This window comes from Ipomoea triloba, chromosome 15, assembly GCF_003576645.1.
Source record: "Ipomoea triloba cultivar NCNSP0323 chromosome 15, ASM357664v1".
Lineage (NCBI taxonomy): Eukaryota > Viridiplantae > Streptophyta > Magnoliopsida > Solanales > Convolvulaceae > Ipomoea > Ipomoea triloba.
The window spans coordinates 24,576,720-24,599,726 of NC_044930.1; the positions used below are offsets into that span (position 1 = coordinate 24,576,720).

The 23,007-nt window shown below is 32.6% G+C and overlaps 2 protein-coding genes across 6 annotated transcripts; both read right to left on the bottom strand.

The window, feature by feature from the left end:
- Positions 1–3,161: 3,161 nt before the first annotated feature.
- On the bottom strand, positions 3,162–6,942 carry LOC116006165 (receptor-like protein 35). 5 transcript variants are annotated; one of them, XM_031246451.1, is made up of 3 exons: positions 5,546–6,942; positions 3,841–5,503; positions 3,162–3,518 (listed from the first exon to the last, which is right to left on the bottom strand). In XM_031246451.1, exons 1-3 carry the CDS (start codon positions 6,929–6,931, stop codon positions 3,409–3,411), a joined length of 3,159 nt encoding a protein of 1,052 aa, XP_031102311.1. In that variant the 5' UTR covers positions 6,932–6,942; the 3' UTR covers positions 3,162–3,408. The 5 variants fall into 5 exon arrangements, with proteins under 5 accessions (XP_031102311.1, XP_031102309.1, XP_031102310.1 ...); XM_031246449.1 differs by having other exon boundaries at positions 3,162–3,567; XM_031246450.1 differs by having other exon boundaries at positions 3,816–5,503.
- Positions 6,943–13,692: 6,750 nt separating this feature from the next.
- Positions 13,693–17,440, bottom strand: LOC116005922 (receptor-like protein 52). Its single transcript, XM_031246155.1, has 3 exons — positions 14,649–17,440; positions 14,024–14,318; positions 13,693–13,731 (listed from the first exon to the last, which is right to left on the bottom strand). The coding sequence occupies exons 1-3, from the start codon at positions 17,438–17,440 to the stop codon at positions 13,693–13,695; spliced, it is 3,126 nt and encodes a 1,041-aa protein (XP_031102015.1).
- Positions 17,441–23,007: the final 5,567 nt, after the last annotated feature.

The window sequence follows — 23,007 nt, forward strand, 5'->3', positions numbered from 1 at the left end:
ACTATTCTAATACCTTCAAAAAAACTTATCTAATAAGAAAATATTGTGTATAGGCAATACCAAATCTCTCTTCCTAATTCTATACTTTTCCTTGCTCTATGAAGACTGTTAGACTAAAATGCCAACTTATCTAATGGCATCCCTAATAGTGAATTTTTGAATTTTTTTTGTGGGTTTTGAGGTTAGGCTAGGGAAGAGACGCAAATTATATCGTGGACAATATATTGTGGACCGCGCATCAAAACAACGTCGTTTTGATTAATGAAAACAGACAGATGAAACGACCTCCGTTTCGCGCCATTCACTTTCAGTTCATATACACTGCAGTTACATTTCAATACAACTGCAGTTACATTTCAACACAACTGCAGTTACATTTCGATATAACTACAGTTTCATTCGATAATATAAAAACACAAATGTGAAACTGTTATTCAGTATCAGTTCATATACACTGCAGTTACATTTCAACATAACTATAGTTACATTTCGATATAACTACAGTTTCATTCGATAATATAAAACACAAATGTGAAACTGTTATTCAGTATCAGTTCATATACACTGCAGTTACATTTCGATATAACTACAGTTTCATTCGATAATATAATAAAAAAATTGTAAGGCAGTATCTTTTGAGATGAACGTTAGTATCAGTGACCGCGGTCCACAATGCATTGTGGACCGTGGTCCACGGTATAACGATTGGGGAAGAGATGATAAGAGAGATGAGAGAGGATATGTTGCAATAATGTGAGTTTTTCTAACGTTGCGGGTCACATAGGACCCAAACCCAAAAAAAAAAAAGTAGCTACGCTGGTGAGCGTTTCATGCACCAGTAGCACCTAGTGGGTGCGTTATGTTGAGGGTGATCACTAACTGGCAACCACTCTTCTTTTTTTCGTTTTTTTTTTTTGTTATTTTTTAATAAAAAAACGCTAGCATTTTGTCAACTGTTGGGGTTGCTCTAATAAGTAGGCCCGCAAAATAAGAATAAAATAAAATCACAATGATTAAAAAATGATCAATTGTTATACCATGGACCATGGATTCATATTGCATTGTGAACCCTGGTCTAAAAATGATGTGTCTGTCATTTAACACTTTTTGTACCTGCATTTAACAATTTCTATACTTGTAAATAAATTGAAGGCACATAACATGATAATTACAGACACATAACATGATAATTACAAACACATAAACGGTTAACTATAGCTACAGAATATGCTAACTAACACAACATGTTAACCAACATCTTATGTGTTTGTATTAACATATTCTAATGTATCTATAATTACCATTCTACGTGCCTTCAATTTGTTTACATGTATAGGATTGGTTAACTAGAGGTACATAATGTAATTATTATGTTACGTGCATTCAATTTGTTTACAGGTACAGAAGTGATTAAATACAAATACAGTATTGATACCATTGTATCATCAAATTGTAGCTCTAAATCTCAAGCATGTAGCTCTAAATCTCAAGCATAAAAAACATTGGTAGTCAAAATATAAAACCATATATCAATTATATGTAAATCACTAGTAATCTAAAATAGCATAATTTCAGTAGGAACATCCAAAAATTGCAAAACCCAAGTATTCAATTGTGCAGTGCGTATTAGCCTATTCCTACTTTGAACGCAAGCCCGGAATATTTCTTAGCCCCATCTTACCAATGACGCGTTTAGGAATTGGTGGAGGGTTGTGAAGCCCCATGCTCCGACTAAACTCATTTGCATTTTGCAAGCTCCACAAGTCTGCCTTTTTCTTTGTCTCTGGATCAACCAAAGGTACATCTGCCTTTGTCGTTGATTGTGGACAAGAAGAATTCTTCCCAAGCCAAGGAGCCGCTTGACTTGCAAGTTCTCGAGTTGGGCATACCACAAGCACAACAATTGGTGGTCGCTTTTCTTTTTTGTTTTTCATTTTTTTTTCTATACTTCTTGTTATTTTGTGATATGATATTTGCTAAAATAAAATTCTAACTTGAATATTTAAAAAATTTCCGGACCACTCTTTGGATAAAACATTAGTATATTCATAAAATAAATAAAATTATTATCAGAAATCCCAATCTATTTTTCCCAAACACTTCAACAAATATTTCTGCTCTGTCAACAATGCAATATCTATAATGTTTAATTTCAGGGAATAGTTCAGACAAAGCTATTGTTGGGTCCCTCCATTTGAAGAAAGGGAAGTGGATGGCAGACAAACACACCCAACTTTGTTTGTTCCATTTTGTCCTTAGTGAATGAGGAATATTCCACTTCAATCCCATTTCCATTCCATTTCGACAGTAGTGGGCAGCAAAAAGGAAGGGAATTGTTTAATTTCCCATTCATTCCATTTTTCAGCAACATAGAGAGAGGCAGTGAGAGTGTCGGCAACAGACAGAGTGAAGAAAACTATTTTTCTTCTTTCTCTTCTTTTGTAGTTCGGAAGTTTGCAGCAGAAGGAACAAACCATTTTCTCCTTCATCTTTGGTGCAGTTTTGCCGTGCTATTTTGTCGTGGATTTGCCGAAGCTCTTGGGTACTATTTTTCATCAAATATTTTGAGGTCAGCTTGTATTTATTCCAGGCATCTTTTGAATAATCTCGTAATATTTGTATTCATTTTACCTTGTTCGTGGTAGTTGAATATTTTGAGTACGAGATATTATTCCTTTTAGCCTGTGAATATTATAAGAATGTTTTGGCCTAGGAGTTGTTGTATTTGATGATTTGTGGATGTATGGCTCATGTGGTAGCCTAAAACTTTGTACCCGAGATTTGTGATAGTGGAAATTGTTGTTGTTGGTGGCCCGTGGTTTTTCCCCGTGGTTTTGGGGTTTTCCACGTAAATCTTGTGTTCCTTGTGTTCATATTTATTTTTGGGCTATTGTGTATTATCTCGTATTTGTGTACCGTGTTGGTCTTGTGATTCTAATTGTCACAGGCAGTGGGATTTTTCCCAACAGCTATCACTACAGGAAAGACAAGGAAAGAAAAACATTACAGTACAGGAAATGAAGGGATTTTTTGAACACAACACTTCTGGTAATAAGGCCCCCAATCAATCCTTTTATGAACACAATTTTTTTTTTATTACCAGACTTAAATTATTTACTAAAGAAATATATTCACTCCCCCCCACCCCCCCTCCCAGCACAGTAATAATTTATTGCATTTCATTCAAAATGAGAACAATTACAAACCAAACACTACAACAATCACACACCTATGGCATGAAATTGAAGACAGCAAAAACTGTAAAAACAGACAAAGAAAACCACAAACTAAGACTGCTGCATTGCTTTATCTCACTATCCTCTTGACTCTTTGCACTCCCATATCAATTCCCAAGTATTAACCTTATAAGCCACCGTGGTTTTCCATACTTGAATATGAGATATCCTATCAAAATACCAAATGGCATGCCACAACTGTATCCAATAACAACACTTTGCCAACCAAATCCACTCCCAAAATTGTGTGAATCCTCCAAATCTGGTGCTTTTCCTTCACCTCTGTTTTGGCATTTCAAAGTTAGTGGAAATCCACACAGAGCCGTGTTTCCTAAATAGGAATTGTTTTCAAAGGTGTCAAACTGTGGGCCATTAGGTATAGGACCAGAAAGATTATTATAAGAAAGATTTAGTACAGCGAGAAATGTCAAGGATTTTGAAAGTTGCCCTGGAATCTCGCCCACTAGTTTATTCGATGATAGATCGAGTGCCTCAAGAATCGTCAAATTTCCCAATGATGGTGGGATATAACCAGTGAGCTGATTGTGTGAGAAATTGAGAAACCGAATTAGAACTAACCTTCCCAAAGATTTTGGAATCTCACCATGGAAGTAGTTACGGGATAAATCAAGGGATGTGCAGATATTATAATGCACCACTTGAAGCTCCACCCCTTTCCACACCAGGCTTAATGAAGCTTCATAAAGTGACAACCTCTCATCATCATTTGCCCTCTGCATGGCTTCAAAGTTCTCCATATAATATCTTGGCAAAGGACCATTGAACTCATTGTGTGAGATATCAAATATATGCAGCTTTGGAAATGGAAATGTAGTGTTAGAAGTGCATATTTCACCATAAAAATGATTAGATCTCAACACAAGAACACGCAAATCAAGAAGAGTATCTAACCAATGAGGGAATGAATCATGAAACCTGTTGTTTCCAAGATCTAGAAATTTAAGGTTGTTGCAATTTCTCAAACCTCGGGGCAGTGGGCCTCCCAATTGATTGTTATTCAAATTGAAATACTCCAAGATGTTTCCGATTCTACAAACTCCTTGAATAGATCCCTGAAAATGATTTCTTGCTAAATTAATAACAGTAAGCTCCTTGCTGAAGTTCTCTAAGCAACGAGGCAATGGACCATGTAAATTGTTATCTGATAGATCAAGATATTGCAAGGAACTCAAACTGCACAACCATGTATCCGTTCCATAAATCAAACTAGAATTTTTTGTTTGATCTGTGCCATTACTAGTTGATGGAACTAGAGTTGGAGCTAACATGCCTCCAAGCTTGTTTTCAGAAACAATTAAAGTTGTCAAATATTTCAATTTTCCCAGGCATTGAGGAATTGGGCCATCCAAATTGTTGTTGGATAGAATGAGCAGTTCAAGAGATTGTTGAAGATTGCATAGTGATCCTGGAATACTTCCCTTCAGCTGGCTGAAGCCAAGATGAATAAATTTTAGTGAGGATATATTTCCAAAGCACCATGGGATCAAACCTTCCAACCCATTCTTGGCTAAATATATTCCCTCAAGAGAAAGGAGTTTGCATAGTGATTTCGGAATACTTCCTTTCATCAAAATGTTGTTGATAATATAAAGTTTCCTCAGTGAGGTTACATTTCCCAAACATTGAGGAATCGGACCGTTCAAACTACTTTCACCTAAAGAAAGGACCTCTAGGGAGTGAAGTTTGCAAAGTGTTTTAGGAATATTTCCTTGCAATAGCAAGTTGGTGTAGAGGTAAAGATATCTTAGTGAGGTTAAATTTCCCAAACATTGAGGAATATGACCACTCAAAGCATTTGTACATAAAAAAAGATTCTCTAGGGAGTGAAGTTTGCAAAGTGCTTCAGGAATATTTCTTTGTAACTTATTATAGCCGAGGTCAAGATATCTCAACGAGGTTAAATTTCCCAAACATTGAGGAATCTGACCACTCAAAGCATTGCTATAAAAATCAACACTCTCAAGGGAGTGAAGTTTGCAAAGTTCTCTAGGAATATTTCTTTGCAACTTATTATAGCTGAGGTCAAGATATCTTAGTGAGGTTACATTTCCCAAACATTGAGGAATCTGACCACTCAAAGCATTGCTAGATAAATAGACACCCTCCAGGGAGTGAAGTTTGCAAAGTGTTTTTGGAATATTTCCATGCAAAATGTTGGAGGAGAGAGAAAGATATCTCAGTGAGGTTACATTTCCCAAATATTGAGGAATCAGACCGCTCAAAGTATTGTTTGATAAATAAAGAACCTCAAGTGAACCGCTCAAAGTATTGTTTGATAAATAAAGAACCTCAAGTGATTGAAACTTGCAAAGTGCTCCAGGAATATTTCCTTGCAACATGTTGGAGTCGAGATAGAGATATCTCAGTGAGGTTAAATTTCCCAAACATTGAGGAATCTGACCACTCAAAGTATTGCTAGAAAAATAAACACCCTCCAGGGATTGAAGTTTGCAAAGTGCTTTAGGAATATTTCCTTGCAACATGTTGGAATAGAGATAAAGATATCTCAATGCGGTTAAGTTTCCCAAACATTGAGGAATCTGACCACTCAAAGCATTGCTAGATAAATAAACACCCTCAAGGAAGTGAAGTTTGCAAAGTGTTCTAGGAATATTCCCTTGCAACATGTTAGAGTAGAGAGAAAGATATCTCAGTGAGGTAACATTCTCCAAACATTGAGGAATTATACCACTCAAAGTATTGTTATATAAATAAAGACCCTCAAGGAAGTGAAGTTTGCAAAGTGTTCTAGGAATATTCCCTTGCAACATGTTAGAGTAGAGAGAAAGATATCTCAGTGAGGTAACATTCTCCAAACATTGAGGAATTATACCACTCAAAGTATTGTTATATAAATAAAGACCCTCAAGGGATTGAAGTTTGCAAAGTGTTTGAGGAATATTTCCTTGCAACATGTTGGAGCCAAGATAAAGATTGGTTAGTGAACTTAGATTTCCAATTGTAGGAGGTATTGACCCATAGAAATTGTTTCCACTTAGGTCAAGTTGTTTAAGCTTGGATAGCCTGACTAAACTTGTTGGAAATGGCCCATGGAACATATTCCATCCACAATCAAAAGTTTGAATGTTGCTCAAATTGGAGAATATTGCTTCTGGAATTTGGCCAGTCAAAGAATTATAATTAAAGGAGATGAAAGTAAGGTGTTGAAGATAGCTTATTTGGGAGGGAATACTTCCAGAAAGATTGTTTACTCCGAAGTACAAGAACCGGAGATTTGTTAATCTTCCAATCTCTGTTGGTATGAAATTTACAAAATCGTTCCAACTGAGGTCCAAGAAAACTAGTTGGGAAAGATTAGCAATAGCATATGGAATTGATCCAGTAAAGCTGTTATTATGGAGGCTAAAACGGGTGATATTTGGAAATGAAATGAAATCAAGGCTTTCAAGTGTACCTGAGAGACTGAAATTGTCCAGCTTTATCTTATAAACAGCTCCAGCATTGTTGCAAGTGATACCCGTCCAATTCCAACAAATGTTGTCAAGATTAGCAATGGACCAAGAATGAAGAGCATCAGTATTGAAAAGGGTGTTCTTCCATTTGAGAAGGGCTCTTCCCTCAGCTGTGTCTGAAGTTGCAGTCTCCAAAGGAAGTGAAAAGAGAAGAAGAATATGAAACAGGAAAGAGAGCAATAATATATGAGAAGTGGCCATCTATCAGATCACTATGTTGATTAATAAGTTGTGGGGTGGTGTAGGTGAATATGTAGTAATGTAGGCTATTTATATAAGTGGCAGTGGGAGTATGTATTAGTACTAAGAAAATTAACATCCCAAAGCAATAAAAATTAAAGAAAGAAAACAAATACATTATGAGCTTCTGAATTTAGAGCTGTTCGATCTACTCAGATGAACGACTACAATTGATTCTTAATTTTTCTTACTATAATTTGGTAAATAAATTGCCCTATTTTAATAAATAATATCTGAAAGTACCTTGTTTTGGAGAAAAGACTCGTATAATTTGCAAGTCAAGGAAGTACAAATTCTACAGGAACAAATGATTAAATGAATAATAAACTTATAATAATTACGGCATGCTATCCGTAAGAAACACGGTGGTTTTGACTGCAAAATTAATTGCGGACTTTTCGCATAAATTGCAGACTTTGAACGGCCATTGGAGAACGGCCAATGAAATATGATGAAATACATATACCAATTTTAAAGTACACCAATTCAAGTATTTTCTTTTATGGCATGTTTGGTTCGCGGAATAGACCTGGAATGTAATAGCATTCCCAGGCCTATTTCTTTGTTTGGTAACAACTCCTATTCCCAGAAACAGTGTTCCCGGCAATGACCTATTCCCCTTGCAAGGGGAATAGAGATTTCTAGGCCCCTCCTAAGTATTAGCTAGGCTATTCCTGATCAGATGATTTAAAGTACATATGAAATGGGATACTTAGGCAGTTAGGTCATCTCTAACCCATATTACACCTGGTTGTTATATCGTGGATCATTATCCAAAAATGGTACTGTTTTTTTAAAGTAAAAAAACGGTTGCCGTCACATTTTAACGGAGCTCTATAAATGAAATTACAGTTCATATCAAATGATACTGTCTTCTAAAAATCGCTATCCAAGTTAAGAGAGAATTAATAATCAATCAGAATCGTCGATCTAAAAGGATCTAATTCCAAACACCCACCATTACGGCAAATGGCTTACAATCTTTGTTGTTTTCTGATGTTCTTGGCTCTACGTGGCTTCAAATTCCAATTAGAATCCAATTTTTAATTTGTTTGTGGAAACAGTCTGAGATGTCAAATTCAGAAATGGAACAATCCAAAGTTGAGTAGTTAATGGATTAGCAATAAGAAAAAGGACATTCTAACCTGTTTACAGGTTTTGTATGGCTATGGGAGAAGAAGGTTTCAATGGCAATGAGTTTTTTTCACTTTTGATCCAGAACTATTAAATTATTTTTATATTTGATCTTTAATTATTAATTTTTTTATATTAGGTCTCACGACTTTTAATACATTGTCTCTTTTGGTCCTCCAACTTAATTAAATAAGGATGTTCTTAAACATATATTAGTAATATCGTGATCAAATTAAAGGACAAGACATTAATCTTAGAATTGAACCATGAAGTATAACAAAACTAGTTCTTTTTATATTCACATAACATAATTTGAATTATTTTAAATTAAAAGTATGATATACATATTTATAAACTATAGGAACCATTGGTTCGTTGCTACTATTGCTTCATATGCTAGTTCAGAACCAATATATTTCTTCGATATGATGCAATGTAACAGGAAATTAGAAGCCAAACCAATAGTGAATTTGTAAGCAAAAATAGTAATATATTAAGTATTTCATACGGAGTATTATATTTATTGTGTAACAGTGTAAGTTTGATATTATTTAATTAATTTGTAAATTGTTTCTGTACATTAATGGTAGAGCATTCTGAACATTTGCGAATTAACGAGGAATGAGAGTAAAAACTTAATAGTGTTGCTTGGGAGAATGTAAAGGTGTAAGAATAAAATTTAATATTTTTGGAAAAAATAGCATAAAATGACATTTTAATTGGCTATTTTGTGGTACAATCATATGTGGGGTCCACTTCCGATTTGGTCAGATCAAAGTGGATTTGGTTTCTTCATAGTTAGATGAAAAGATTAATATATTGTACACTCAAAATGAATAATGGTGAATGAGAAATTGATTCTCAAAGTAGACTCATTTGAGATCGAAATTGAATGTAGAAAAACAAAGTAACTTTTGTCCTACATTGGTTAGGAAAGTGGGTTTGCACCACTATTTATACAATAGCCTTTTTAAGGCATATTGACTTGTATAGCATAGAGGCTCTCTCTTGTGTGCAAGGGGTGCAAATCAAATTCCAAAATAAACTTCGAAAAGGCTTAACTCGTGTATGCAGAATTAATTCTAATCTTAATTTTCTGTTAGTGGCTGACTGTTTCGAAGGTGGTTACACTATGGTTTTTAAACCAGATCTCTAGTTGAGCAATAGCATTTTACAAATAAAACAAAGTTGTGGCTGACTATTTCGAAAGTGGTTACACTATGGTTTTTAAACCAGATCTCTGGTTGAGCAATAGCATTTTACAAATGAAACAAAGATGTGGCTGACTATTTCGAAGGTGGTTACGCTATGGTTTTTAAACCAGATCTCTGGTTGAGCAATAGCATTTTACAAATAAAACAAAGTTGTGGCTGACTGTTTCGAAGGTGGTTACACTATAGTTTTTAAACTAGATCTCTGGTTGAGCAATAGCATTTTACAAATGAAACAAAGCTTTCCCCTCTCAAAACTCAGCTCTTCCTTTCTTTCTAGCCTACTATGTTCATCCCATGCTCTAGTTCGTCGGGTTCATGGTTGAAAAAATCGCTAGGCGCTCGGGGAGCGCCTAGCGCCTAGGCGGGTATTAATCGGTTCCTAGGCGCCTGTGTATTTTTTTTATTTTATTTTTTATTTTTTAAAAAATTTGTACATATATATTTAAATTTTTAAGACTTGATAATTATAAATTATTTAATACTTTAATAATTAATACTAAAATATTAAATATTAATCTAAAAACATCTAGAGTTTGAACAATTTAGGGTTATTTCACTCAAAACGATGTCATTTTGAGCGAAATAACGCGTTTTAAAAAGATGGGAACAATAGCTAATCGGCAAACTAGGCGACCTAGGCCTATTTTTTACATGATAGATTGTTTTCATTTGAATCTATCCCAATATATAAGCGCAATTTAGTTAGAACCAATAGAACTAAAAATCAATTAGCTTAAAGTTTTATTGTCTATTTAGAAAGATCTAATTTTGAACACCCACCATTACGGCAAATGGCTTAAAATCTCTGATCTTCAATTGGCTCTACGTGGCCTAGATACTTAATTGAAGCAATTCATTTTCAAGTTCAAATTCCAATTAAAATATTTATCCAATTTAAGATTGTGGAAAGAATCTGATGATGAGATGTCAATTTCAGAAATGGAAGCAATCCAAAGTTGAGTACTTAATGGGTTAGCGATAGGAAAAAGGACAGTCTAACATGTTTAAAGGTTTGAATGGGAGGAGTTTTTCTCTCACCTTTGAACCACAATTATTGAATCATTTTTACATTTGATCTTTAATTATTAATTTTTTTATATTTAACCTCACGACTTTTAAAATGATATATTTAATCTTCATTTGGTTTTCCTATCTAATTTCTAGTTATCGGTTACCAAAATTTTTAATTGAAATATATTATAGAAATTTGGTCACAGTGATCATGAGTATATAATAATAATTAAGTGACTTAACGTAAAGGACAACGTAAAGTTGAAAATTTTTAATAATTATAAAATTGACTCGTGTTTGTTTTACTAAAGCAATTGATTTACTCTTATTGCAACCGCTATTTTTTATAGGATAAGTTATTTTCATTTGAATCCATCCCTATATATAGAGGCACTTCAGTGAGAACCATCAAAACTAAAAATTAATTAACTTAAAACTATCCATTTAGGAAGATCTAATAAACACTCACCATTACGACAAATGGCTTAAAATCTTTCTGACCTCTGATCTTCTTGGCTCTAGTGGCCTAGATACATGCACCCATTTACAACAATTCATTTTCAAGTTCAAATTCCAATTAGAATCCAATTTTAGGTTGTGGAAAGAATTTGATAAGATGTCAATTTCAGAAATGGAAACAATCCAAATTAAAGTTGAGTGCTTAATGGGTTAGCAGTAAGAAAAAGGACTGTCTAACTTGTTTGAAGGTTTGAATGAGTGGAGTTTTTCTTTCACTTTTGAACTCACAATTATTGAATATTTTTACATTTAATCTCACGATTTTTTAAATATTGCTTCATTTGGTCATCCAATCTAATTTTCAGTACAGTTATCAGTGACCAATTTTTTAATTGAAAAATATAATAGAAAATGAAAACATTGTCCTCCACGATAAGTCACTTATAACTATTATACCCTCATGTTCAATAATATCTACACTTATAATAAGAGCCAATAATGTTAGACCCCTAACTAGAATTAAAAAAATGTCGGTGTAATAGTCTACTATAACATATTGTACTTTGTGTTCTTCTTATTGTGCAACCTCCAATTAAATTCCTAATATATCCTAATCATTTATAATTTACCAAATTCTTTCCGTTAAATATAACGGAAGTTTAACATTAAATTCTTTAGGCAATTTGTTTCTTTATTGCAGTTTTCAAACAAATTGGCAATATTCTATAATACAATTCTGTATAAATTCCTAACTTAAAATTAGAATATTGAAGTCTTAATAGGATTCTATAATACAATTTTGTATAGATTCCTAACTAAATAATGATTTGTATTTGTACTCATAATGATTACAGTTTAAAAAAATCAATGATGGTATACTGATTAATTAGTATAACTTCAATATCGTTATGTAAATATATCTATTGTATAATCTGTTCATTTATACTAGTATCCTTGTATGTAATGTTGTGGTTCTCATATCATTATGTAAATATATATATTGTATAATCTGTTTATCTATACTTGTTTCATTGCATGTATTATTGTGGTTCCCATTATATACAAGTCAGAGGACCAAACGTGACAAGATTTTGAAAGTCGTGAAACCAAATAAAAAATAATACGGAGTAATAGTTAGGGACCCAACGTAAAAATTGTTCCAATCATGAAAAAGAAAAAAAATCCGCAATATATGGCATAAAAATAGAAAATTCTTCTTACCCCTCCTAATTTTTCACATCTTAAATTCCATCCATGACATGTCTTATAATTATTAGGTGCTATGACTTGGCTGTTCCACTAAATTTCAATTAAAATATATAAAATAATCAATCAAATAATGTCATGTCAGGAAAAAATAATTGAGAAATTTTTTTTTTTGGGGGTGAGTAGCTCAATAAATCATAAAACCACATGAAAATTTGCCGTGTAGTCAAAGCCTGTGACTCAGTCGTCAATTATCCACCACAAGAATACACCTCCTTCCATATGAGAGTGCAAACGGGTGCCACTAGACCACAAGTTCTTGACAAGAATACCTGTTTTCTAGTTATTTCTTTTTCACTTGTCTTGGCCACGAACAAAAGCTAGCCATCCATAAGCATTGTACAAGATGTTCATCAACTAGACAAGTACATATCAAACTGGAATTATTCAAACTTGTAAATTAATTAAATCATATCGTTGAATTGCTTGCTTTTACATAAATTGCTAACAACTCCATTACTCACGCACTGCATTCTGTGCATACTTGGACTTTGAACTGACAATTTTAACCGCTAAGATAACAAAACCTAGAGACTCACCCCACCATCTCACTTAGCTTCATTAATAACCTATACCCGTATTTCAAAAAAAAAAAAAACCTATACCCTAAATTTATATTACAAATAATTAAAGGATTAAATTTATACCGTGATCACAATTGAGAGATTAAGAGTCCGTTTGGAAAGTTAGAAAATATTTTTCGAAAAATAAATTTCAAAAAAGTGATTCATTTTTCAAAAAAAATATTTTAATTTTTTGGTATTTGATTGAAAGTCAGAAAACTCTATTTTCTGTTTGGTTAAAAGTTAATAAATTGCATTTCTTTCTACCTGTTTAGTTCATTTTAAAAAAAAATGAACATATTATTTGTTATAAAATAACAACAACAACTTAAGGGTCCGCTTGAAAATGGACTATCACCTATAAATCTGAGACCAAAAATATAATTAAGGGTCCGCTTGAAAAGTAGGAAAATGACTTCCAGAAAGTGTTTTCTGGAAAACGAGTCATTTTCCAGAAAGTATTTTCCTTTTCAATGTTAGGGTGCATTCTGGAAAATTGTCTTTGGTGTGTTTGGTTCATTTTTTTGGAAAATGAGCATAATTATTTTAAATTTTAGATATTTAAAATATACAATGATGGTGGTGGGTGGTGGTGGAGGGTGATTGGTTGCTCCACGCATCCACTACTGCTAACGGAAAATAACTTCCCCAAATAAAAATGGGAAGTCATTTTCCAAAAAATTCCCTCTATTTTTCATTGACCATAGCTCTATTTTTCGTTGATTTTCATTTCTTTGTGTAGCCAAACACTAAAAATTCTAAAAATGATTTCTAGAAATCATTTTTCAGATTTACAAATGCACCCTAACTCTTATTTTATATTAGAGAATGGAAAAAATGTAGAATTGAAGAAAACACTAACACCGAGCCTAATTATTTTGTCATAATTGAAATTTGAAAATAAAATATTGTACGTGCTAATTTCAGTAGAAACATCCAAAAATTGCAAAACCCAAGTATTCAATTCTGCAGTGTGTATTATATATTGCTGTCTATCAGATGGCAGGCCAATCTGTATAATAGCATGGCCACCCGTGAAGAATGGGTGGATTTTAATTTGAAACAGTACATTGCCTTAGAGAGAGAGGGTAGGAGAGAGAGTGGAGAGATGCTTCTGTAAATGCAAGATATTAGAACAGTAACATTTTATGCAAAAATCAAGGAAGAAGCTGTGCTGTGCGTGTATGGCGCACAGGCGCCCAGCGGGCGCGTGTAGTCGTCATGCGCACGCCTGACACCTCTTTTTTTATTATTATTTTTTTAAAATCAATTTTATTTTATTTTTTATTTTATTTCCTCTCACTTTCTTTTTCGTAATCACACTTACAAAAAACTCATTAATAACCGTGAAAAATTTCCATTGATAAGGATGCTCTAACAAGGTAACATTGGGATAAGAATAAGACCTGGCCTTTTGATTTACGAAATTCATCTGAAACTCTTCTGGTTCTGTAACTTTGTGGTTTTTGAGAATGGATCTCCGGAACATTCAAGTTAAGCTCACCAAGAAGTCCTGCAACGAGTCTAGTCACCATTGCGGTTGTGCAAAAGACAAGAACCTTATAATTCACATCGTCTGCTATATGATCTCTCAGCATGGAATAAAGAAGTGAAAAGTGTTTGTCTAAAGGGGCAACCTGTTGGACCTGTGAATGTGTCTCTTCACTGCCCTCCTCAACTCTATTCATAAACTCGTGATCTCTTTTCAAACCAACTTACAAACCACTGATTTCCATTAAATTACAAACCATCAAATTCCATCATGATAAGAAAAAAAAAATCCAAATTTCATAAATAACAATAACGAAAATAATAAAGACATTACAGAGGATAGTATGATTTAATTTCCAATGCATCTTCCCTTACAGAGTACTGATTTAATTTGTTCCATTTCAAGCCAAACACTACAATCACACAACAATACCACAACAAAGACAACAATAGAAACCTAAGGTAAAAAAAACCACAACTATATAATAAGATCGAGAAACTACAATGCTTCAAGATTGATGAACTTCCCCAAGTACTAACCTTATGAGCCATCGAGGTTTTCCATACTTAAACATGAGATATCCAACAGCAATACCAAAAGGCACGCCACAACAATAGCCCACAACAACACTTTGCCAACCAAATCCAATCCAAAAATCTTCTGAATCCTCCACATCCGCTGTTTCCCCTTCACCCTTGTCTTGGCATTGTAGCATTAGTGGTAATCCACAAAGAGCTTTGTTTTCCAAATAGGAGTCATTGCTAAATGTGTCAAACTGCAAGCCACGGGGTATAGGTCCAAAAAGATTATTAGAGGAAACATTCAGTACGGCTAGAAATGTCAATGATCTTGGAAGTTGTCTTGGAATCTCACCCACTAGTTTGTTTGATGACAAATCAAGTGATTCGAGAAGGGATAGGTTTTCTAGAGATGATGGAATATAGCCAATGAGTTGGTTGTGGGATAGATTGAGCAACTGGATGACGTGTAGCATTCCTAAAGATTTGGGAATCTCACTATGGAAGTAGTTATTGGATAAATCAAGGGCAATCCAGATATCATAATGCACCACTTGAAGCTCCACTCTTTTCCACACTAGGCTTATTGAAGCTTCATAAGATGACAAAGTTTCATCATCATTTGCATGCTTCATGGCTTCAAAGTTCTCCATATAATATCTTGGCAAAGGACCACTGAACTCATTGTGTGAGATATCAAATATATGCAGCTTTGGAAATGGAAGTGTGGTGTTAGAAGAAACACATACTTCACCATAAAATTGATTAGATCTTAGCACAAGAACACGCAAATTAGGAAGAGTATCCAACCAATGAGGGAATGAATCGTGTAACTTGTTGTTTCCAAGATCTAGAAGCTTAAGATTGCTGCAATTTGTCAAACCTCTGGGCAATGGCCCTTCCAATTGATTGCCGTTTAAATTCAAATACTCCAGGTTGTTTCCCTTTGTGTTGCATACTATTGGAATAGTTCCCTCAAATTGATTTCTGGCTAAATTTAGAACCTTAAGTTCCCTACTGAAGCTCTCTAAACACAGAGGTAGTTGCCCTTTTAGATTATTGTCTGACAGATCAAGAAACTGCAGGGAACTCAAATTACACAACCCTGTATCTATCCCATAAATCAAACTAGAACTTACTATTTGATTTCTGTCATTTCTAAGTGTTGGAGTTGGAAGTAATGTGCCACCAAGCTGGTTTTTAGAAATAAGTAAAGCTTCCAAACTTGTCAATTTTCCCAAGCATTGTGGAATTGAACCATCCAAGCTGTTGTTTGTTAAATCGAGAACTTCAAGGGAATGAAGATTGCATAGAGCATCGGGAATACTTCTTTGGAGCATGTTGGAGCTAAGAGAAAGATACCTTAGTGTGGTTATATTTCCCAAGCATTGTGGAATTGGACCTTCCAAACTATTGAGATATAAATCAAGAACATCAAGGGAATGAAGAGTGCATAGTGTTTCGGGAATTTTTCCTTGCAGCGCATTGTAACCTAAAGTAAGAGATCTAAGTGAGGTAATATTTCCTAGGCATTGTGGAATCGACCCACCCAAATTATTGAAGGACAAAAGTAAATTCTCAAGGGAGTGAAGATTGCAAAATGATACTAGAATATTTCCTTGCACAATGTCAGAACTGAGAGAAAGATATCTTAATGAGGTTATATTCCCTAAACACTGTGGAAATGGATGTGTTAAACTATTGAAAGACAAATATAGAGTTTCAAGGGAGTGAAGATTGCAAAGTGTTTCGGGAATAGTTCCTTGCACTGTATTGGAATGGAGAGAAAGATGTCTTAATGAGGTTAGATTCCCCAAGCAATGTGAAACTAGATCACCCAAACAACTGTTATATATATAAAGGGTTTCAAGGGAGTGAAAATTGCATAGTGTTCTATATAAATTCCCATGCATCTCATTGGAATTGAGAGAAAGATGTCTTAATGAAGTTATATTTCCCAAGCATTGAGGAATTGAACCACTCAAATTATTGTTAAACAAATAAAGAGTGCTAAGAGAGTGAAGATTGCATAGTGTTTCGGGAATATTTCCTTGTAAGCTGTTGGAGCTTAGAAGAAGATTGGTTAGTGAGCTTAGGTTTCCAATTGCAGGAGGTATTAAGCCAAAGAAATTGTTTGCACGGAGGTCAAGTTTTTTAAGCTTTGATAGCTTGATTAAACTTGTTGGAATTGGGCTATGGAATAGATTTCCCCTACAATCAAAAGTTTGAAGCTTGCTCATATTAGAGAAAAGTGAATCTGGAATTTCACCAGTGAAAGAATTGAAATATAAGGAAAGGGAAGTAAGGTGTTGAAGGTGGGCTATTTGGGAGGGAATAGTACCATTAAGATTGTTAAATCCAAGATTGATGAACTGAAGATTTCTTAATCTTCCAATCTCTGGAGGTATAAAATTTACAAAATGGTTCAACCTGAGGTCCAAGAAAACTAGCTGGGAGAGGTTAGCAATTGCATAAGGGAGCGGTCCATAGAAACTGTTATTATAGAGACTAAAATGGTTGAGGTTTGGAAATAAAATAAAATCGAGGCTTTCAAGTGTACCTGAGAGACTGAAATTATCGAGCTTTATCGTATAAACATCTCCGTCATTGTTGCAACTAATGCCACTCCAATTCCAACAAATGTTGTCAAGATTAGCAATGGACCATGAATGGACAACATCAATATTGGATAAGGTGTTCTTCCACCCGACAAGTGCTCTTCCCTCTGTTCTTTCTGATGTTGCCTCGAAAGATTGCGAAAAGAGAAGAAGAAAATGAAAAACAAAAGAGAGCAATATTTGAGAAGTGGCCATCTATATATATTTTCTGATGTTCTTAGGGTGTTGTTTTGATGGGGATTGTGTGTATGTATAATGTATCCTATCCTATTTATATCAGTTGTCATCACTGAAAAGTCTTCAGAGTGGATGGATCGGAGTAGTTATATTAATGAGTTTGAAAATAAGAAGATTATTACATTGACATTTCTGTTCAATTTACTTGGTCGTGACACGTGAATATAAACCTTAACCTTTGTAGAAATTATTCACCGTACCCATTGGATATGCACATGAACATCACCAATGAATACATTAATGAACGTGGGCAATATGATTTTTTTTTTTAAAGCTAGGCAATATGATATTTATCATACTAGTATGATACCTGTGCAATGCACAAAGTAACAAATTTAAAATATTCAACTTTTGTAATGCTATTAAAAACTAGTAATGTTATTAAATTTCATATATAAAAATGAGATATGAGCTTTATTGATTCATATATAAAATTTTATAATTTAATAATTATGTTGATTATTTGATATGAATAGTTATTAACATAGATATTTGTAATTAAAATAAGAAATGATGTTTAAGATAGATAATTAGTTAAACTAATAACCTTTATTAAAAGATTAATACAAAGTATTTAAAATAACAAATTATGAAAAACATCTTAGATTAAGTACAAAATATATATTTATTTTATAGAGCTCTATAATTCATAAATAATGAAAGAAAAAATTGTATAATTCAACAGGGCATATATGTGTGTGTATGTGTTACGAACATTTGTATTGAGATTTTGGTGATACCAAAATACTAGGAATTTTAGTCTCCAACTTATTTTGTTTTCTAGACTTTGGATTTGTATCTTTGTTTTGAATAGTCCGAATAATTAATCCGAATCGTTACATTTCGGATAGTTAAATCAACCAGAACAGTAACCCGAATGGTTGCGTCACTACAAGAAATTTCACATTTAGTGACAATAAAAGTTGTCGCCAAAACTATCGATTTTGGTCACTATTGAAATCAGTGACCAAATTTTGAAGTCGTCACCTGTCGTCACTATATCCTCCGTCACTATTGTAAGTTTGTAACAGTGACGACTTTTAGAAAGTTGTCACATGCAATTACTCAAACTTTTGTGACAATGTTTACGGGCACTTAAAGTAGTATATGAATGATAACAATAGTGGTCACAATAAATGTACATTTTGTGACCAAATATGTTATTACAAAAAATTGATTTAATGACAACTAAAATCGTTACAATTAATTATTTTATTGTGACAACATTTTCGTCACAATAGTTGTACTTATTTGTGAGAATTATTTTTGCCGCAAAAAGAATTATTAGTGATCTAAAAAATAATTACAAATAATTACTTTATTGTGACAACAAATATAGTAACAAATATTATATTTAGCACTCCTTAATGTTTTGAACAAATACCCAAAAACATTAATTAATAATTTAATTTTTAAATATTAATTTTTTTAAAAATCATTGTTTCCAAAGAAGCCTTAGGCTTCATTATGAAGCCTGAGGCTTCTATATATTATCTTGCCAGTATAAGGGGGCGTTGAGCTCCCTTAATGAGGGAGCTCAACGCCCCCTTCTTAATTGCTTTTCGATGTGGGATCACCTTGATCCCACGTCACTCTTCTTCTTCTTTTAATTATTATTATAATTATTAACTATAATAAGAAATATTTGACTATAGGTAATATTTTAAATAATTAATTTTTTAGTAATGTACATAAATAACAAAAAGACTAAACTTGTTTAATAATTTGATCAATTTAAAATTGAATTACCATATCAAAGAAATTGTTACATTATCAACTAAATTAATACTTTGATTGTTTCAATTAATTGGTCGAATTAATCAATATTTTATTATGTATAATATTTTTATATTATATATTTGAAACAACCATCTTATACAAAAATTGTACTAAGAGAATGACTCTTAATATACAAATAATAGGCTAATGTGGTTAGGAGTAATATTTCAATTAATTTGATTAATTTTAAATCAAACTAATTGAATTTGTATTTTGAGAAATTCTTATTTTATCAACCAAACTAAATCATACTTTAACTAATTCGATTATTGGTTCATAACCAAATTTTTATTATATATAATTTATTTTATATTATATATTTGATACAACCATATTGTAAAAATTGTACTACAATGGATGACTCTTAATGTACAAATAATTGGCTATTGTCGTTAGGGCAGTCATCCGATTCATTTGATTAATTTTGAATCAAATTTAGCAAATGAAGACACCATATTGATAAAAGAAAAAACAATCCCTAAGAATGACATTCTTAGTAACAAACTAACAACTAATTACTCGTCACAATTATCATAAATTAGTGACAAAACTTGAAACCAACACAATTATTGTCACACTTTAGTAATTTTTGTTACAAAATTATAGAGCGTCACAAATATTTGTAACAATTTCGTCACAGAAAATGACAATATTAGTGATAATAGTATTTTTTTCTCAGAATTGTTTCTCATTTATAATGGTACTAACCAATTGTATTTTCATTGACAAAATAAGTTGTCACAAATATTATAAACAGGAGTGACCAACAGCTATTTGTCACAAAAAGCATTAAAATTTGTGTCAACATTATATTTTGTCACAACTGTATTTGTTCTCGCCATAATTATAATGCCGCCAAAATTCACATACATTTAGTGACAACAAATAGTGACAACATATGTTATGACACTATTATTCTAGTAATAGTGACAACTTATTCGTAACAAATACTTACTTGTCACAATTACCATACTATCAGTGACGAAAAAAAAGTTATCACGATTATCCCACACAATAGTGTCGAATTATTTTTTTGATCACAAAAACTGTATTATTTGTGACTAAATTACAAAGTGTTACAAAAGATTTGTCACTAAATGTCTTCATTCTTGTAGTGCGTCTTGAAAATCAAGAAGAAGCTTCAAAGGACAAAAGATCAGAAGAGTTGAAATTAGTATTTACGAATTAAATTAACACTCTCCAAATTAATTCAGTAGTAGTACTAATTTCCTCCTTAAGCAACTTATGTAAAGATATTCAAATTTCAATACATAGAACAATTTAGTAAATTAGTAAATTAAAAAAAAAAAAAAAAAAAAAAAAAAAGAGAGAACAATTTAGTAAATTAATTGTGTAAATCCCCATGCACTAGTTCATTGCTATTTCCAATACAATAATGAAGGCATTGGAAAATGAAACCTGAAAGTACCATTTTCTATGTTTGGTATCCGAAATCGTGCCTCTTCGGCCCCGTAGAATTGTCCTATATATATAGGACTAAATTTTATCATTTTCAAGTTCTTAGTATTGATTTTTAATGTGAAAGTTAAAATAGTAAATAATTAATATAATTTTTAAATATAAAAGTTAATTAGCACAGGTTAAAATTGATTATTTTTAATATAATCAAAATGAGTATATTTTACTTGTGATAAACGTAGGAGTAAAGATGAGTATTGTTGTAAATAGATACGATCCGGAAAATTGATGGAATGTACAGTTTTGTTGGAAAATCCAAAAATAATAATTATGAAAGAATTTGGATTTATAGAAGAAATTAAAAAAGAAATTAAGACTTGTAACTTAACAAATCACAAATTCAACAGAAGTGATAAATTCATCACAGAAAAAGCATATAGACAAATCAAGACCTTTTCTTTTCTTTCTTTTTCACTTGTAAGGCACTCAATAACTTGACAAAGACATCTCCAATGAATTTAGGTAATATTTAGGCCTGTTTGGTAAATGGTTGTTGGCTAATTGGGTTGGCTATTTGGGTTAGAATGTATGATTTGTTGATAATATTAACTGATTGTAGAAAGTTTTTTTGATAAATTAGCTGTTAGCTGATAGCTGTTTGATATAATTTCTTTTCTCAAAAAGCTAATTGAAAAAGTTGCTTTGAGTAGCTTTTTGAATTTTAGCATTTTGGAGTTACAAAAAGCTTATTAACCAAACAACTAATAGTGGTCAAATAAGTCAAAATTGGCTGATAGGCTGATAATTTACCAGGACCTTAGTCTCTTTCTTTAATTTGGATGTTGTGTTTTTATTTTGTTTTGTTGGATTTTGTCAATAATCTACCCATTCACATTTATACAAGTGGCACTGTCAGTATCATTAGCCATTTGTTAGAAGACTTTTGAATGGCTTAATGTAGGCTATTTATATAAGTGGCATTGCCACTATTACTAGTCTTTGATGAGATGTTACAAAGTTGATAAGTATTCAACGCATGGGTTAGAAAATAAGACAATTAATAGTTACTTAATGGGTTAGAAAATAAGTTGTTTTCCCACTTGACTTGATCGTGAGTATGAAAATCAAAAAGTGCTCACACGAGCAGCTCAACTGGTTACAGGAGTAAAATTCGGGAGAAGAGATCAGGGATTAAGCCTTACCAGTGACAGTAAGGGGGCTTCTTGTGCCCAACCTTTGGGAGAAGAAAACCAAAAAGTTTAATTTGTGGAAGTTATTCATCTATTTTCTTTCTATAAATTTTTTTATAATTTTTTTTTATCAAAAGAATGCTGTACTGCTAAACTAACATGCAATGGACATCTCCGATCAATACAGGCAATGTATAATCTCTTCACTTTCTTTCTATAATTTTTTTTTTTTATCAAAAGAAATTAAAACTGCCAAACTAATATACTTTTAACTTAAATAATATACTTGATCACTTTATGAAAGATAACAAAACTTATGAATATATAATATAAATAATATTGAATCTCTCCCTGCTACTTTTATTATTTTCAATTTTTAATTAGTCAAGGAAGTGGTTAAACTATAATTCTAATAAATTGTTTTAACAATTAAAATTACAAGACAAATAAAAATAACTCTCTTCCAAATTCACAAAAAAAAAATAATAATAACTTTCTTCCCCCTTTCCTCGCAATACCACCACCACCACTTCCTCTCCTTACTAGATCTATCTTCTCTTCTCCTATCACTTTTACTAGGAGTCAAACTTGAAATAAAATCTTGTGATTATTAACAAACAAACAAACAAACAGCTCGACCAACTCGGTTGGGGTTGTCTAAGTAGATGCTTAGCTTGTTATTGAAATTTGAAAGATAGGGGAAAAGTGAAAAGAAATGCAGTGCAAATGTGGTTTAGCTAGCTTTAAGAATACTACATTGAATCTTGTCATGTGGGCAAACATGAAATCAAGACAAGATCCATAAACACTAAACGGAATGTCTCTCTAATCCATTTCCTAAAATTATCAAAAAGAAAATAAGCTGATTGGATAATTTAACCCTTGCCTAAAATGGACATTGGCTGGAAAAGATCCCGAAAGGATCAAAAGTGCCCAAAAATTAAAAGTTTAGAATGACTGAAAGTAAAAATGATAATTTAGGATTAAATGTGAAATTGCCACAAAAGAGGATTGACCTCATTTGCGAGAGCTCTACAAGTCTGCACAACCCTGCCCACATTCTTGTTGGAATTATAATATAGCCAAGCCATGCCTGGTATGTAGCCTCTTGTAATAAGGCCTCCAATCAATCCTTTT

Excerpts from the sequence above, each read along its gene's own strand:
- LOC116006165 (XM_031246447.1), bottom strand. The coding sequence starts at position 6,931 with ATGGCCACTTCTCATATATTATTGCTCTCTTTCCTGTTTCATATTCTT. Across the intron at positions 5,504-5,545 it reads GCAAGTTTCAATCACTTGAG|GTTCTTTATTTATCAAACAA; the intron begins GTTCTTTATTTA and ends GGTTCACTTGAG.
- LOC116005922 (XM_031246155.1), bottom strand. The coding sequence starts at position 17,440 with ATGGCCACTTCTCAAATATTGCTCTCTTTTGTTTTTCATTTTCTTCTT. Across the intron at positions 14,319-14,648 it reads AAACCTCGATGGCTCATAAG|AGATCACGAGTTTATGAATA; the intron begins GTTAGTACTTGG and ends TGGTTTGAAAAG. Across the intron at positions 13,732-14,023 it reads TTCGTAAATCAAAAGGCCAG|AAGCATCTCTCCACTCTCTC; the intron begins GTCTTATTCTTA and ends TTGCATTTACAG.